This window comes from Poeciliopsis prolifica, unplaced genomic scaffold (genome assembly GCF_027474105.1).
Source record: "Poeciliopsis prolifica strain line A6 unplaced genomic scaffold, Auburn_PproV2 SCAFFOLD090, whole genome shotgun sequence".
In the NCBI taxonomy this organism is placed as follows: Eukaryota; Metazoa; Chordata; class Actinopteri; order Cyprinodontiformes; family Poeciliidae; genus Poeciliopsis; species Poeciliopsis prolifica.
The window spans coordinates 894,979-914,256 of NW_026562465.1; the positions used below are offsets into that span (position 1 = coordinate 894,979).

At 38.3% G+C, this 19,278-nt stretch overlaps 2 protein-coding genes across 4 annotated transcripts in view; both read right to left on the bottom strand.

The window, feature by feature from the left end:
• The window catches only part of tgfbr1b (transforming growth factor, beta receptor 1 b), a 32,618-nt gene extending 23,215 nt beyond the window's left edge, over positions 1-9,403 (bottom strand). For both annotated transcript variants that reach the window (XM_055022737.1, XM_055022736.1), the window contains exon 1: positions 9,289-9,403. In XM_055022737.1, the coding sequence (XP_054878712.1) occupies positions 9,289-9,352 (64 nt within the window). In that variant the 5' untranslated portion in view covers positions 9,353-9,403. The remainder of the gene's footprint in view (positions 1-9,288) is intronic.
• A 6,751-nt stretch (positions 9,404-16,154) lies between these two features.
• reck (reversion-inducing-cysteine-rich protein with kazal motifs) overlaps positions 16,155-19,278 on the bottom strand; it is a 43,925-nt gene continuing 40,801 nt past the window's right edge. For both annotated transcript variants that reach the window (XM_055022775.1, XM_055022774.1), the window contains one exon: positions 16,155-19,164. In XM_055022775.1, the coding sequence (XP_054878750.1) occupies positions 18,952-19,164 (213 nt within the window). In that variant the 3' untranslated portion in view covers positions 16,155-18,951. The remainder of the gene's footprint in view (positions 19,165-19,278) is intronic.

The window sequence follows — 19,278 nt, forward strand, 5'->3', positions numbered from 1 at the left end:
AAATTAATTTGGGGAGAAGATAATAAAATGAGCATTTTGGTTAGTTTTTTAAATAATAACTGAAATTAATTTTGACAACGGTAAATCAAAAGACAAGAATTTTTCAGTAAAAAAAATAAAACTATATGATAAATGCCCACCCCTAGCTCAGACTCACCTAGTGCTGTTGTTGGTAGAGATGCACAAAATATTGGCACGTACATCAATGTTGACATATCGGTATTGGTCCAATAAAAAAAAGTGGACAGACACGACATGAACAACTGATATTTATTTCTAACCTCCTGCCGTTTATTTGGATTGGCGGAGGTTGGCCATGTGACAGTTATCGTGTCAGAGGACAGAGAGGTTTGTCCCTGCTAGCTCAGCCACCTATGCTGCTAAAATGGCTCCTATACCATTTGAGCAGTAAGCTCAAATGGATTAACATTTGAGCCTTCAGCTAATAAAACAAATCCAATATAGGAGTCCTGATTTCTTTTCTCTTCTTAGAGCAGACATATTGCTGGTAATTCATGTATAAAGGATAAAAACACTTAAACAGAGCTTTCCGTTCACAGTAATGGCCACAAACTTGATCTAATCTCTTCAGCAGGATCTGAACTGTAAACCCCCTGTTTCTTTGGCACCCCATAAGAAGAGATGCCTTCATGTGTTATGGTGAAAGAATGAAATGGATATTGATTTAATCCATGTCAACTCACTGTTTTGACCATTTCTCTCTGCTTCCTGGCCTCTGCTGAGAGTCCATAGATTAGATTAGATCAGATTAAAACAGACTGCATCCCGGCTTTTCATTTCAGTCATTTCCTAGAGGCTCCCTGCACTCCCAACTACTGCCACGTACATCCATCTTGCTTCCCCTTCACTCACTCTAGCTCACTCATCATAATCAGCTAAATGGTCGCTGCATACTGCCTGCTTCAGGTTGGCCACAAACACATTAGGTGTAGCGGAGGAATGGAGATGCTACATGACTCCTGGTAATAAACACAAAGCTGCACATGTCCCCTGGAGGACATTTCATACCACATTATGTGGAGGCAGCCCAATCAGATGAAACTGAGAGCAAATCAAATAGGAGATGTGGCAGAAATGAGCAAAAGGACAGAGATTAGATTGATTTCATTCAGCTGTTTACACACTTAACACAGCAACTGCTTAGCTGGTGCTTCATCCTCTAAGGTTGTATGACTCATTGTAACTGTGTATGTGTTTGTTTTTGACATAGTGTAAAGACCATTTTTCTAAAAAAAAAAAAAACACACACACATAGTGGGGACCACCTGCTCTTTATAGGGCCCAAACCTGGAGACCCCATAAGAAGAGATGCCGTTTTTGGGTTAGGGGTTGGGGGTTGGATTTAGGACTAAGGTGTAGATTGAGGTCTCCACATCTGGCTCTTAAGGTTAGGGTGAATTGCCAGATATTACAGAACAGCAGCAGAGGCTTGCAGAACTGCATCCTGGTCTACAATGTTCACTGGAGAATCAAACTGCTAATCTAACATTTTCAGAGCAAAAAGACTCTGATAAAACTCTCATCTTGTCTCTAGAACATTTTCTAACATCTCAGTGATGAGTCAGAAGAAGCTGATCCAGAAATCCTCCAATACTCACTGCTGAATGAGTCCCAAATGCAAAGTCCTCTAATGGGATTATTATTAGTTCAGCTATGAGGAGCAAAGTGTAAAATCAAGTCCTTAAAGCTGCTGTGTGTGTGTTCAGAACACTGCTGTTCCTTTATCTAAAGCAGAGATGAGTGGACTCGGAAATGCTCTGCCTCAAGTTAATGAGGAAGTGAAAGCTGAAATCATGCAACAGTGTTTGTATCCTGTGACTGTGTTCTTCACATCATATGATGCCTGACCACTGACCACTGGTCATTTGGAGTGTGTGAATGTGTGAGTCTTTGGTCTGAGGTTTCTGAATCAGCCACTTCCTGTCTATCTGAACGCTGAGCCTTGTCATAACAGTCTATTGTGTGAACCAATGCTACTTGCTCAGACAACTGTTCCTAGTTTGTCAAAATACAGATACAGATGATGCTTTCAACAACAGACTGAACTGCAGCATCTAGCTGCAAACCATGAACTATCTCAGCTTCCTCCAGTCTGCTCTTCCAGATGAACAAGGATATCATGAAATCATGTCTCAACACGTAAAAAGGATTGGATTTACCTGTACCACTTTATTTATAAAAAATAAAAAAAATTGGGTGGTACAATTTGTATGGCTGTAGTAATTCCTCAAATGATTACAATACTATGACTATTAAAATTCCTCAACGCAAATTATCTGCCGCAAAACTTAAATTGTATTTTACGTTTTAGCCACCATATTCCAAATAGATGATTATTTGCATTGTGCCACATTCTCACTTCCGCCAATGAGTTGTTGATGAATAAGGGCTACCGTGATGACGTCCAATTTTCAAGTTTGGTCCAAAGGAATTTTTATTGATTGATGATAATGTCTGGGTTTTTATTGTTTCTCACAGGACCAATAGGCATCCTGTGAAAAACTTAGAAAAATACATTTCCTACCATCCCGGTTGCAACATATGAGTACCGGTACATAGCTGACAGATGTGTTTCTGTGTGTGACGAAGGTACCAAAGATATAGAGTTCATTTATTAAACTGACAGAAGAGTAAGACATAAATCAAAAGCTGAAGTATTAGAAGTTTCTTTGTGACACTTTGTGTGTGCTTTATTATTCAATTTTATATAATTTATGATTTTTTTTTAATGATTTGCATCCAGGTTAACTTGAAAATTGAGGTATAATTGTTACAAGTTAATTTTCTAAACTACAGAAAAGTAATTAGGGATGCACAAATATAAGAAATTGGGCCTATGTTGATATCCGATATTAATACTGCCAATGTGACAGTATGTACCAATATCTTATTTTATACATTTTTTAATTGATTACTTGATTATTAAAATAATTGTATTAATTTAAATTATTTACTTTCTAGCTGCTTCAACGAATAATCAAATTAATCAATTTGCACATCTCACAAGCATCTTGAAAAGATTTGAATTCCTCAATTCAAATCTTTACAGGAGTTTGATTAAAAAAAGGCCTCAAAGAGGCTCGAATAGCAGTTAAACTTCCAGTGTCACATTCATATTAAATACAATATATGAAACAGCGGTTCTTAATTTGAATCTATTATCTTGTCATGAATCCAACGTGATAATTTTATTAACTCTGATGCCTAAATGCAGGTAAATACATGAGAAACATATTTAAAAGTTTGACATGCACATGGTGCCCTGCCCCCCATCCACACCCACACATGATCATTGTGTTCAAATGAGATTATCTGTGTGCTGGTGTAGAGAATACATTTCTCTACACCAGCCTGCCTTTTATAACCTAAGAAAATTTCCATAGGTCATGACCCCCCACCTAGCCCCCATCTGCCCATTCAGGTCAGACCTTTGTCTGTACCAGATGTGATCAATTTATGCTGCGAATGGGGGCCCACAGCCACACACACGCATGACCCCATCCACCCGCCACTCCCACTGAAACAACTAGAGGAGCGGTAAGCTTGCTCTCTGCCCTGCTCAATTGTTTCCCAAACAATTGAGCACATCTTTCACTCCAAACTGGAGTGAAAGATGAGCAACACATACCAAGTGTTTCTTATAACATACATACTCACACCCACGTGCACACACATTCACACACACAGTCCCACACACATTGCTTTATTCAGAGCAGAGTGCAGATGAGGAGCCAGACAGGACAACAGTCAGTCTGGTTTTAAAAAGCCCAGACATTCTACAGTGTGACCCTGTACTCTCTAACTTTAAAAGCTCACTACTAAGCAAGGATATGGAGTTCCTGTACCTGCAGAGATCTTCAATTGTTTCAACCAATCATTATGAAAACTATTTAGTACCACAAATCCAGCCTGTCAAGAAGACAGATGGACAAAGAGATGGACAGACGGATGGACCAGCTCGGGGAGGACAAGGTGGAGCATCTGTCTGGTCTTATAAATATACAGAAGGCTGACCTAAAGGTCAAACAGCTGCTCCAGCCCACACATAACTTAGACACACAGACTTGCATAACTCACTACTTTTTAAGGAAACAAGATTCAACAAATAAGGTCAAACAAATTAAGAACTTGCCAATCAGAGCCAATCAACAGCAGCCTCTTATCTATCCATGTCAGTGAAAAATGAAATTAAAGAACGCACACCCACACACGTGCACACACCTACAAATACACATAGAGAGAGAAGTTGGCAGAATTAAGAAAGGAATGTGGGATGTGAGCAGCAGCGGTGGGAATGTTAGAAGCAGATGAGTCGTGGCTCAGCCAGGCTGTCTGGGTCCTGCAGCGCCATCCCACTCTCCGACTGTGTCCACCTCTGTCCTCAGCCCAGTTGTCTCTGTTACACCCAGCAGGAACTCCAAAAGTGCTCAGGTTGACAAAAGGCCCTGAAGTAGATACCAGTTGCTTCACACTTTGCTGTCAACATTGAAGCTAACTCAAGATGGTGTTTGTCAAAGGGAACACATTTCCTTCCAAGAGTTCCTAGTGTTTGGACAACCAGACACACATGTAATCCAGGGATATTTTTGTTGAACATTAACTGATAGGTTAAAACACAGTTATGCCCAGATTAACACTGAATGATCAGCTGAGGAGGATATCTGAAACACCTGATCAGGTGCTAGTGAGCTTACTATGATCACATAATAAACCACTTAGCAACGAGGTCAACCACAACTAGCAAATGGACATATGCTTTCTACAATAGGCATAATAATAATTATCTTCAGCCTGAATTAAGTCAATGTAAAACAATTCTAAGGATAATCGGATCTGATGGAAGGTGTCCAGTATGAAATACGTTCCTCTGTAGGAGCAGGCTCACCTGACTTTTACAAAGAGAGCCTGTCTCTGTGGAGCTCAAACATTCATTTACTCCTAGGCTTAATTACTGCATTTATCCTTTTGCCAGCAACTACTGGCATCTAGAAAACCCTTATAATTAGTTGTGGTTCCTGCACCTGGACAACAGGCAGCCGGGGTCACCCACATGCCGGACAGTTGTCCACTCTTAGACAGTGAGTCTGCTGACAAACACACATACACACACACACACACAAGGAAAATGCTACATAAGCATTTGGTAGAATCACATAACACATGCAATGTTGTCTCCCAGCAGAAGAAACTAAAACATCCCAGACAACAATCTACTTTCACTTAATGCATTCAGATGAGGTCACAAGTAGAGATGAACAGGTAGTCAACCGGTGACATGAGCAAGCTGGAGTCAAACCTACAACCTTGCAACTGCACCATGACTACAATCCCCACTGAGACAGATGAAATGTCCTATGAACACAGAAGAGCCACTGCATCACATTACTGATCACCACATCAAATCACTTTTAGGTTTCTTCTTCTCATGCAGTAGACGCATCACATCTGAAGACTGCCTGTAACCATAGCAACAACCAGCCCAAAGCACTTTGTTTTAAACTCAGTTGGAAAAAGAATCCCAAAAAGCCTAAAAGAATGAGATAAGGAACAGAAATGGAATAATCTTGGACTCTTTCCATGTTTGTTTAAATCCTAAACTCAGACCTCTAAGGAAACTGCAACCCATTTCAACATAAGACGAATGAATGGCAAACGGCAAAATTCACTTGGGGTAAAGACAGGGAAAGTGAACACAAGCTGAACATTCTTCATCTAGATGTGCCCAGGTAAGTGCATCTACATGCAAGAGCTTGAGGACAAGAGCCTGTCACCTCTCCACGCAAGTTCCATAGCAGATGAGTGGAGAGGGAGTGGCACTAGTCCTGTGTGCCAAGTCCATAAGGATGAGTGAACTCTGGCATTAGTTACCTGCCAGGCTCATGGTCCGGTACAGAGTGCAGCATTAAGCCTGGTCAGGTGGAGCAAGCCAAACGCTGGTTAAAAAGCCGAACGTGACAGTCTGAATAAACTTGTGTCATGAAACATAACAAACATGTATCTGTACCGAAACTGTAATCATCTGATGGAGGTTTACCAGCTTGACGAACAAAACTTCAAACAATGGATGTCACCGTCTTACTGACAGTCCACAATCACTGAGGTGTTTAATCAACCACTAAATACAAACAATGTAACAGTGTGCCCCAAGACAGATTGCTCAATCACTGAACAGATGATGCCCTTTAATCTAATTAATAAAACTCAAGATGTTTCTTGCAAACATTTCACACCCAGCACACAGTAAGTTTGCACTTTTCCCCTCTAAAGTACTACCTGGCAGTACATCCGGTATATTTTATAGGGTACGTTTGTTTACAGAGACTTCACAATCTATTTTATTTACTTATAGTCTGTTTATGTATTTTGAATATTTAAAATATCTGCAAGTTCCAGAATCCAATGTTCTGTAGAAATTAGTTTATTGATATTTTAGAGAGTGTGTAGGGATTCCTCGAGTACCTCGATTATTAAAATTCCTTCAGGAAAATGTATCTGCGTCTAAGCTTCATTAAATTATGTTTTATTATTTAGTCCACATGTTTCGGTTTTTAATATGGACACAAGAGCTATAAATGGCTGGTCAAGGTGAGAGTTCATTTATTAAATTGACTGAAGATGAATACATAAACTAAAAGCTGGAGGACTGACATTTTTTATAAGTGTATTTGTGGTTCTTCCTCATTATTATTAAATTGAATATAATTTCAGATTGAATATACTTTTCAGATTTCTGTAGTTTAGAATTCATTTTCTAAACTACAGAAAAGTGATTGTTAGGGATGCTCAAATATAAAAAATTGGATTTCTGTTCATAGTAACACTGTTATACCAGATTTATCGATATTTTATTTCAGCAACTCTTTCATCCGATTACTCGATGAAATCAATAGAATAATCAATAGAATACTCAATTACTAAAATATTGGTTTATAACAGCCCTACTTGTTTTGTGCTTCATGCTCCTTAAATGGATTCACTTTTATTCACTGTGATGTGAAGAATCATCACATGGCCTACACACCCTCCGTAGCTGAAAATTTTTTTATGGCGTGTTGCTATTTTAGACGATATAAAGGATAAAATATTTCAGAGTCCAGACGTCTGGTCCAGGACAGCAGCTCAGCAGTGAGCTGCTGTGCAGAGGAATTAAGTAACGACATGGTGCAAACAGAGGAAGTCAGCCAGACGTGAGTCATTCTCTGGACATCTACAGGAGCAGATCCTCTCTGGTAGCTCTGGAAGCAGTCTGTGTCAGCATGAGGATAATCCCATGTAGCCCACCGATGCTGTGTGTGTGAGAGTGCCGGGGCTACTGCAGGGTGTGGTGCTGAGCAGAACATGATGGTGGAGCCAGGAGAGATATGATGCTTCAGATCAGGGCAGCATCTCCTGGCTCTCTTCCCGTCAGAGACAGCACGCTGGGCTAAAGTCATGTGGAGATGGCCGAGCTCCATCTGCCACGCACCAACCTGCCATGACAGTCCTGATGCTGGACAAAGACGAGGAATACCCTTCCCTCTCTCCCTCCCTAAACTGAACAAACAAATCAATTTAAGAGCAGCTGCTTTAACTGAGATTGTTCTGCTTGCTGATGGAAAACCTCCCTCCTCCATTCATGCTGACGCTTCCTTGCCCGCCCCATCTCTCTTTCTCTCTACACAAAGGAAACATGTTAGGCTCCAAATTAGTTAGAGAAATCTAGACTGTCTCTGTATAGATGTTCATGTGAAACACATCGGGTCTGGAAAAGGAAAAACTCCTCAGCAGAGTGTAAACACCCACTGGAATGTGACCAGATTCAGATGCAGACACTTATTTTATCTGCAAGGAAATTAAATATTGCTCATCTATAATCCAGATAACCCCGGACCCTTCACAGTCTTCATATTCTTCCAGCTAAATTAGAGCAAACCAGGCTCTATTCTCCACTGTCCACAGAGATCCACACTAACAGAAATGTGTGTGTTCACTGGGATTGCCAGCAGGTTCTACCGGGAGATCACTGGTTGGGATCCTATGATCAATACTTAAAGTGAAACTAAACCAACACATCTACAGAGTGCCTGATGTAAACATCTGACAGGAAATTCTTGACTTGTTTCATTATTTTTTAGGACACAGTTGTTTATTCTGGTTTAGATCAAAACCTAGTATATTCTGCAAACAAAAACACGATCTGTGAAATATTACTTATCCTGTAAAAACATAAGAGGCCTATTTCAAATAGTCTTATGGAGGGTCACATATAAGAACCTTCAAGAAACTGTAATATGTAGATAAATTTTTATAAAACAATTTTTATTTGCTTAGTGCTAAATTACATCAATGTGAAAAAAGTTCTGTATTATTTCATTTTAACAAGCACTGTTGCCAGTATTTATTAACATTTTAAGTTTGTTTATGGGTTTTATCAATACATTCTGTAATAGCCGGTCCTTTGAGAACATTAAATACCTTGAAATGGCTCAAAATGAAGATGAGTCGTACGCACCTGCTTTAGCCCAATCAGAAGCTAACTTCAACTCAGTGGTTAATAAGCTCAGAGCCAAACTGAATAATGAAACCTGCTGAAAATCAGCCCTCTGGCAGGTACTAAACAGTAACAACTGGTTCATATGTAAACAGTCATAATTATTTAATAGCTCGTTGGATATCAACGAGCACTCAAAGCTTTCTACAATATTCATAACAACGCCGTGGGGTGAACGAAATGAAGAGATGTGAAATGAGTAACGACTTTAAGTTGGAAACAATCGCTTTGCACTGAATTATTCACACGCACGCAGGTATACATGTCTAGGGAGCAACATCTGGAGCTGAAATGTCTACCCTTAGCAACGATCCGACCACAAAGTCAATAACCAACTTCTACCTCATAGAATCAAACAAATCCAGACAACTTTGTGTTAGCTAAACTGCCGACAACTCCCCTTAACAACAGCGGACCCGAACCTTCTTTGTGGCGAACTGAGTCCAGACACCGGCCAGTTCAGCCACAGCGCGAACAGCAACACGGCTTTTAACTCCGGGTTTGATTAAAGCTCCCTGCTCGTTTTTCCCCCCATCAGCCAGACAATAAACATTCCTGAGACAGGCGGCAGCGGGCTGGCCACAGACCCTGCGCCATCTTAGTTGCATACACTCCGCTTTTTACGGGCTTCTTCAACAAAGAGCTTTAGTAAGGGAGCTCTCCGGGGAGAAACCGAAACCCACAGGAACACTTTAAAGCGGAACGAACGGCTCCAAAATCTCCACGGAATGACTTACCGTCAATATCATGTAACCTTGTCCAGAACAGCAGGACCAGCAGAAGGCATGCTATTGCATCCATCGTGGCTAACAGAGCAGACTGGCACCCGTCTGCTAACTTCTCTAAACTGAGAGGATGGTTAGCGCCTATTGGCTAACAGAGCGTCTAGTCCCGCCTTCACAGCCCCTGTTCCAGTGAAGGCATAGGCTGATTGGTTGAGGGACTAACACTCCGTCCCATTGAATTAGAACCGTACCACTCCTGTAAACAAACAGTTCACTGTAATGGCAACATTTAAATCCAAAAATGTGAGTTATATGACTCAATTCAAAATCATTCATAAAGTGTCAATCATAGTAAATAATGTTCTGAGGAACTTTGCAAGACCGAAACAGCTCTAATACATTGTTTGTCTTAATACTCTAAAATGCTACAGTAATAACTATGTATGTAGGATGTGAGGGGTTTGAGTGAGTGTGTGGGTGTGTGTGCAATCTAAAAGAAACGTTTCAAAAATTTCTGTTCATAGTAACACTGTTATACCAGATTTATCGATATTTTATTTCAGCAACTCTTTCATCCGATTACTCGATGAAATCAATAGAATAATCAATAGAATACTCAATTACTAAAATATTGGTTTATAACAGCCCTACTTGTTTTGTGCTTCATGCTCCTTAAATGGATTCACTTTTATTCACTCTGATGCAAAGAATCATCAAAGGAAAGTTTGGGATAAGATTTTCATAATTTATTTCCACACAGTCAAGGTTGAAACTGAAAACATCCAGACTTGTCCTGAGGACACAGGATTGTCACACACGCATTTTCACGTCAGGGAAAGAGAACTATATCTCACAGTGTCTCTACAAGTCAACACATAAACAACTGACTCAATCACTGGCTGCCACAGCATTTGTTTGATAAGATATTTACAAGGACAACCCTATTTTTCTTAACACAAAATCTTACCAATTTCTGTGGATTTAAACAGATCAATTGGCAACTATTATTTAACAACCTCCCAATTTAACAACTAATTTAACAACCTCCCAGATCAATCAGGTATTCTAGTTCTGTATCCCTGTTTCCCCAGAACCAAATATGGAAAGCAGCATCCATTACATTTTTATGCTCCTCTAATCTAGAACAAATTTCAAAACAACTGCAGAAATGTTTGAATCAAGAATAAATTCATATTTTTTCAGAAATCCTTCCAATAAATAACAACTAGAACATCAAAATCATTGTTTTTTTTTAACCTTTCATTTCTTTTCCTGACTCTGCTACTTCTGATGGTTTGGCTTGTTTGTTGTTTTATTTTCCTTCTAATCATGTGAAGCACATTGAATTGACTTGTTCCTGAAAATGTGCTATAGGACTAAAATTGCTTTGCCTCTTAATAAAAAAATAACTAAATCTGAATATTATTTAAAATTGATTTCCGAATCTTTTAATGATAAAAAAAAATTGGGAAACACTTCAAATCATCATTGGAGATATAGATGTGACTGATAGCCATTATAATAAAGATTTTCTTTTTGTTTGGTATCACCTCAACCTGAATTCTAGAATCTAGGACTACATTCTTACCATTAGTGAACCCATGGTTTGGGAAATTTTACAGCACGAGAGTTCAGTCCTACAGTCTATTTTACGGTTTTGGAGAAAGAATGAAAGAAAAACCAAAAGCTGACATTGAACTGCACCTTGCAGCACGACAATAACCCAAAACAATAAAATCCAAGAACTGGTGAGTATTAAGTCATGGAAGATGGGGAAAGTCAAAGCTTAGTTCTTGATGACCATGGAGTGACTTAAAACAGTCAGTACATGCTAGAAGCCCCTTTCACCAAAATGGCAAACATTGACACAGTCTTCTGATGTAGAAAAGTCTACATAAAAATGGAAGCCAATGAATTAATCAGCAATATGACTACAAACAAAGCAGTCAACGAAGCTGGATATGGACTTTCAGGCAAGGATATTCTTTTGCATCACACAAACACACACACGCATGCACGCGCAAGTATGCACATAAACACACACACACAAACACGTGCACACTGATTAAGCATTTGAAACAGAGTGGTATTTTTTGTTTCAACAACTTCACCAGCCAAGGTGTTGAACGACTCATCCCGTGATCAGGATCAGCTGTGAAATGAGCTAGACATTCATTACAAATCAAACAAAATTAAAACTGATCAAAATCAATATACATTTTTTTTTCTTTCGCTGAAGAGTTTTTGCAGTGCTAGTGGCTCAAATTTTTTACAGCAGGCAGACAGGAAGGAGGGTGAGGAGAGGGGGGAAGACATGCAGCAAAGGTTGCCAGGAGTGGGAGTCGAACCCACGACGCCAGCGTCAAGGACCGAAGCCTCCAAACGTGGGGTGCACCACCACAGCACGCCCCAAAGTCAATATACATTGGACCTGTAACATGAGTGCTGCAGGTTTTATATGTTTCCTTCTTGTAACTCAACTGGTCTATTTGTTTGTTGTTGAGTGATATTTCATGCCTTTAACCATGCAGAGAGGAGCATTGCTGAGAAATACTAGGAGAGAACTGGGTTACATTCAAAAATGGTACTCAGCCATCATGACAGGATAGCATCAGGATCAATCTTGGTGCTAAATTTCTAAATGTCTTTTTCTCCTTCTTGTTCCATCTAGACATGTACAAAGAATCAGAATCTAAAGTTTAGGTCAGGGAACAGACTGTTTCATCCAGGGACCCTCCTTTACCCCATCATTCCTGGTATGCTGGAGGAGCTCTGCCTGTTCTCCTACTCCTCTGCTTTTATCTTAAATGTAGTTCCATTCTCACAAAGATGCAACAGTGCATCTTTCAAATCAGCGTAAAAACACATCAAACTTGTTTAACTTTCACAACACATCAAACTTGTTTAACTTTCACATTCCTTTACTATGTGGAGACAGTATTCAAAAAAAGATCAAAATCAATGATGTTTAAATATTAAACTGCCTTGCAATCTCTATAAAACAAAAATATGTATACACATATATCCAATTCTTTCCTTTCTTCTTCACTGCAGGTTTCCCTCTCCTTACATTGATCAGTTATTCGCAAAATAAAATACGGAAACCTTCAAACAACAACTTGTCACAAAAATCTTTGTTGTCATTTATTATTTGGATAAGTCAGAGAGAGAAAAAATATTTCACCTAAAAAATATAATTTCCTAAGAGCAGTTAAAACTTGCCTTACAATCTCTGTGACTGAAGATGCATCTTTCAGGTCTTGTGAAATGTCCTGATTCTTTTCCAAAGAAAATATTAAAGAATTTTCTGAAAATCTAGACAAATATGGATAATTTTAAACATTATAAGAAAATTCAACTGCCTTGAATGAAAGGTAGAGATTTAGTGGTGACATAAATCCTTTGTACAGCACTGATTAGTCAAACAAACAAAAACTAACTTAGTTATTGTTGAAGTTTTAGAATATGATTGGTTTGTGAAGGCGATTCTCATGAGTTTACTTTCAATAGACACATAATTTTAAATTAAATGCCGAGAGATTAAAGTACCTCAGCATGATGTCCATTTTCTCAATTAGTTCAATTTGTTGAACAACAGAATTGACTCAGATGAACCTTGTCAACTGGAAACTACATGATTTTCAGAAGAAAACAACTGAATTCTGTTCTAAAAATAAATAAAAAGGAAAACTAAATGATTTTCTGAACTGAAGAACACAATTATGGTGACTCTAACTTTATTGTTATGTACAGCGTTAGAAACTGCATCCACTCCTGTGTGTTAGGAGTTTTTTTTTTTTTTACTGAGTTAACTTAGGCGAATATAGGCACTGTGATTTCTAGCTTGCACACAACTCAGCTATAACCTGTTAGAGAAAAGAAAAAACAAAGTAACACTTATGCTAACATATTGCATAAAAAATACCTGTGAACTCTGAAAAACAGCTCCTGACCTTTTAACAACAAACAGGCAGATAAGTTGACTCCGAAAGAGAGCTTTCTCTGGTCTTGGTGTTATTTCTGTTTATCTATCCATATCTAGAATGCACAAATCTAGGAACAGCAGTGGAGAAGAAGTCAAGGCTGTGAAGCCAAGGTTGCCTCCATCCGAAACAAACTGTTCTCAACCTTCTGATTAGAATTTTAGTGTCAAAAGTTTTACAGCAGCTCATCAACCCGATGACATGAAAAAAAGATGTGTTTGGCCACATGTCCTACATGTCACTATTTAGGCCACATGACAAACTCCTTGACTTGTCAATATTCAAACTTGGAGCTCCACTTCTCTACATGTAGACCTTTTTAAATGTTTAATTTTGTTAGTCCTTAACCAAATGCACTTTCAGACAAATAGGAGCAAAGATGAAAACTGAGAGATTCTAAGTTGAATGTAATGTAATGATTGTAAGTGTGCCGCTGACAAATCTGCAGCTGCTGCTTGATGTTATTTTATCAATATAGACTAGACTCTCTGAGGAATGTTTCCAGTACCTTATTGAATCTATGCCACAAAGGATGAAGGCAGTTCTTAAGGCAAAAGGGGCTCTAACGCAGTACTGGCAAGGTGTACCTAATAAAGGGGTCGATGAGTGCATTTAGGCCAACATGTTAAACTAATTGTGGATCCCTTGAAGGTTTTCTATGGCAGTAGTGGTATTTATTTATCAGTAGCTTGACAGAAAGAGTGGGCAAGAGAACAAGAAGACAAGGAGCACATGGTCTACATGGGCTGGGAATCAAACTGGGCACAGCAGCCTCTATATGTGGTGCCATTGTGAGTCATGCCAAGAACAAATTTATACTTTGATTTTAAAGGTTTTATCAGCTCTATTGGTCTTTGTTTGAGGGTGGTCAAACAGAAAAGGTTGTGAGAGAGGAAGGAAAGCTGTGGAAAAGGTCAACAGGCTGGGACTTCAACCTGTGACTGGGGGCCTCTGTATGAGGGGTCATGCGCTCTGCCACACTACCTTCAGTGCACCCCAAATAGACACTTTTAATTAGGAGTCTAGACTCAGCTGAAAAAAACAACAACAAAAAAAAAACAGCAACCATTTTACTTTTCTGTAATTATGACTCCATTCTGAATTACAGAATAGATGGTAATTATTTGTTACTGGGATGCATTATAAACTATGTTGTTATATTGTGGTTGGTTGTAAATTTATTATGCATTTTTAATTAATATTCATGCTTTTAATGTCTGACTTATTTTCTTAATTAGCTAAGAACATTAAGGTCTGCAGAGCATTATTACAATAAGTGCATCACACTCATACAAGCAGTGGCAGAGTATGGGTGCTTTTGACTGACATAAACTCACTCTGATGGATACTTGATTGGCTCATAAGCATGCTTTTAGAATCACAATCCCTGCAAAATCATAAACAATGATAGCAACTGTTTTACCCCAGTTTCTGTTTAGAAACAAACAGTGACGTTCCAATAGATTTAATCTGCAACTCTGAACAGAAATGACGAGAGGAGTGAAAGGAACAGACTTTGTCATCAAATACAAGCAGTGGTTGATGTGACTTATTTCTGCAAACATGGACTGTGAACTGTTTGCCAAGCTGAAGTCCTTTCTAAAATTAGTGAAACTATTAAATCAGATGATTTGTGTTGTTGTGAAAATGATGAGGAAGATGAAGTTGAAACTTTAAAACAAAAAGAGGAGTATCATTATCAAGTTAAATTAAGGGCAAGGTTCTTTTGGTGAGTGGAATCCTATTCAGTTCACCCAAACGATAAATAAACTAATTGGTGAAGAATTAAGTGCTAAGGTTTTACGAAGCGGTGCTCGTTTCTCTTATTGCAGAGATAGAGATCAACAAAGAAAAACTACTAGGATCTACAAAATAGATGGAAAAAAAATCAGAAGTATCCAGTTGAAAATCAAAAAATGAGTAAAGGAGTCAAGGGTGGAGTTAAAATTTTTCTGCTATTTAAAATGTTCTTTTCTGAAAATGTAAGTGAAGGTGAAGTGAAAGAAATCAAATGGTTCAAAACAACAAGTAATGGAGAAAGATGTGATAGTTTTTCGGCCTTGATCAAATTCCAGGGAGAATGTTCACAGAGTAAAGTATTCATGGGATATATGAGTTATAATGTTAAACATTTGAGATGCTTCAAATGTCAGGCATTTTGATATTTAGCAGCAATTTGCAAAGAAAAGCAATGATGTGGAAGGTGTGCTGAAGATGTGAGCATGAATAGATGAAATGTGAAAGGGCAGCTAAAGATGAAAGGCTGTGACTGTGAAGGAGAACATACTGCTGCTTATTGTGGGTATGAAGTTAATAAAAGAGAACATGCAATTCGAAGAGTGATGCTCGCTCAAGGGATTACTTATACTGACACTGCAAAAACAACAACTCAATGAGGAAGGCTGAATCTAACAGGAACATAAAATGCGAGACCAAAGGCTTGTGATGGATGCTCTAAAATTGCTAATGTCTCACTGATGGTAAACAAAAAGGATTTTGTGCTATTTGGAAGTGATTTATTGTCAGCTCAGACAGTTAAGAAAAGCAAAAAGATCAAAATTAAAGTGAGGGCTGCATGAAAGCACGTTGGTGTTAAAGAGCTGGACAGGAAGCTGTTGAAAGGTAGCTTTCAACATTTCAGTGGATTGTTAGAAGCGTCATCTTGATTGGGCAAGATTTTAATTACTCCATCTCAGAATTACCAAATAAGCCTCAGGGTACTTATATTCAAGAAACTTGGTTAGCACTTTAGCTATATACAGGTAATGGAAGAGGTGTAGGAATGAGGATATTTACACAAAACAATACATTCTGTTGTGTAGTTAATATGAAAATAACATTTACATATAACTAAACAGGTATGGATGAAGCAATAAATATAATACATGCAAAGACTTAAGGAGGTAGCATTATGTTTATTATCGCACAATCAAGTAACTATGCTAACTATCACTGAATCCAAAATCATCCAAAAAACAGAGACAAGATTCAGATTTTAGAACTTTATATAGTAATAATAAAAAGGAAAACAATAATAGATGGAGGAATGCATGTTGGGGTTCCCTGCTACAGGACTGCCCAACACAATAATACTGATAGAGATAGCAACACATTATGCTGTGCAGGCAGACAAACACGGGAACAAGACAACACACACCACAGTACACACCTGGAATTAAGATATTTTCATCATGCGATAATAATAACAACAATAATAATAATAATAATGAAAATACCAGCTGGTTTTACAAACATGGGGCATCATTACAAATCCTTATCAAGTCTATTGCAAATACAGACATTTCTAAACAAATACATATTTATTGCATCTTCAATAATACTTCATATAAGATTATATGCAAGGCATCCTGTGAAAAAATACTGTTCTCCAGGCCACATGTGCTACAGGTAGGAACTAGCTGATTGTCCTTTTGTTATTTGAATGGCTTCTCATTCTTAATGTCTACAGACTGTTCATTCTCTTTAGAGATATAGCACCAACAAAGGGACAGGAAGTCCAGCCATTATTTAGTCATGGACCATTCACCTAGTGACAGAACACAAGGAGAGGCTTTTGTTTGAGATGGTGCTCATCAAATATAAAACAGTCTTTAGCTACAACTAGAATTCACTGATGTACCTGAACACACTCAGACTCTAGTTCTTATTTTTAAACTTTATGAGCCCCACGTCAGATGAGGTGTTCACTAAAAGCTCAAAGTAACCGTGGAAAAATCACCAATTTTGTCTTTATCAGGTGACCTGATTTTTGGTCACCTGAGCTTGCATTCTTCATCAAATTAGATCAGTATGGAACAACAGCAGTGCCACAAAAAAGATAAAATATGAGGAAATACACTCTGTAAATAAATTAATGTGTAAATAAAAGTATAAAACAATTAAAGAAGAAAATACCTATCAGAGAAACAGGAAGATATAAGAGAAAATTGAAGACTGTGAAAAAATATATAGTTTTTATTACTGTGTAAAACAAGCATAGATACACAGCTGTGAAGAATGGTGCAGCTTGAATGTGAATTTATTAGCCCCAGGAACAAGTATTTTGATGATTTAATATAAGGAGAGTTCTAGAAGAGCAACATAAAGTATTACTCACAAGCTAACCAGTAAGTTCTACAAGCAATATGGCTGACATGCTTCAGACAAGCCATGTGATGCTGTTTATTGCAATAGCATAATCGAGAAGAGCTCGATCTCCTTACTGCAGTCCTCCACCTGAAAAGCGCAAGAGTTTTGTTGCTTTCTGTGGGAGTCAGCACTGCACGATTCTTTTGTTGTTTATTACAACAGGATCACACGGCTGAATACCAGACTTCTTGTGTCAGTTGAGCTCTGATGTCTTATAAGCAGACATTCCAGCAAGAGCCTGCAATATATCACTGCATTCATCATGTTAGGCTTAATTGTCAAGAAATCCTCTGGAAACTTGACAATGACATTTCTTTTGTCTGCCAGTACACTTTTTCTTACCATTTTCACCATTTTGATGTTTCAAATTTTAGCTCATTTTTCAAATGAGCTAAAATAAATGTTTAGTTAAATTTTTTGCTTTTATGTTTCTACATCTTGAGCTCATAAGTATTTTTTAAATGTCATTGGTCATTGTTTTTATCATTTGTTTTCTATTGCTCTTTCCATTTTTCTGCAGCTCTTTTGTTGATCTGAACAGAAAGGTTTATTTGAGATCAGAAAGGAAAGATAAGACAGTAAACTAAAAGGAGGTAGATCAGGAGAGACTGTGAAAAGCTACAATGTAAAATTGGAAGCTAAAATAAAAGTTAAAAAATATATGAAAAGAAGATTCAAAGTACATTAAAATAAAAATTATAACATGTTTCTTAAAATAACTAATAGTTGACATTAAATAAAGTTTTTTTTTCCACACACCTTTCTGTATTTATATCTATTGATTCTATTTATTGCTACTTTCATGTTTTATATTTGTCTGTATATGATCCCTATATTTTGTGGCACTTGAAGCATTCCATAACTTTAGGGTTCTTTTATTTGATGGGGTCTGATTTTAAAGAATGGATCCATTTGTTGGACCTGACCCAGTCCATAACACTGCTGAGGTTCAAACACTAGGTCCACACAGATGTCACATGCATATGCGATGTACATGTGGTCAACACTGAGGCTTCATCATACACATGTTGGTCTGACTGTCAACACACACCTCTTCAATCACCAACAGTGATTGGGTGTGTGTTTATGTAAATGCATTTGTCATAAAGATGTGCTGCGAGATGAGGTAACGTTTCCTCTATGTGTCTTGGATCCGCGAACAAACACACACGCAGAGTGTGTGATCAACCTTCATACCTTTCAAAGAGTCTGTTCCTGACATAACACTGTTGATATAAAGCTAGGTATTTCTAATAGGTCAAGCACACGGACACGGACGCACGCACACACACTCGTACACCCACACACCCATACACACACCCTCCACTGAGGGGGGGAAACCCAGTGAGTAACTCATCAATTAATAATACTTCATAAATGGTCTACAATAAGAACCTTTTCCCCAGCTTGATTGTTTAAGACGCAGCAGTCAATGGGAATGATTGTCAGAATGGCCTCCTTGGCCTTTTCCATGGCAACCCAAACAGTCTCAGAAACAGGGTACTTTGGGGAAAAAAACTGGAGGAAGAATCGGCACTTAAAGCTACTGGAATCTAGGAGCTGCTATGATGATGAAAACCAGGCAGAAGCAGAGACTCATGGGTACAGGTGCCGGCAGAGAGCCCCCAGAGTGGATGGATGAGGTCTTGATCTCAGAGCTGAGGAAGGCGGACAGCGGAACGTGGGACACCAGAGTGGGGCTAGCGTAGTTGATGAGAGAATCAATCTTCTCGGCCTCCTTACTGCAGGCCTCCACCTGAAAAACACAAGACTGTTGCTTTCTGCACGATTCTTTCACTATTAATATTTTTTTAATTTCACTTGTCTTTAAAAACACAGAGTAAGTAAATAATATTTTACAGTAGGCTTT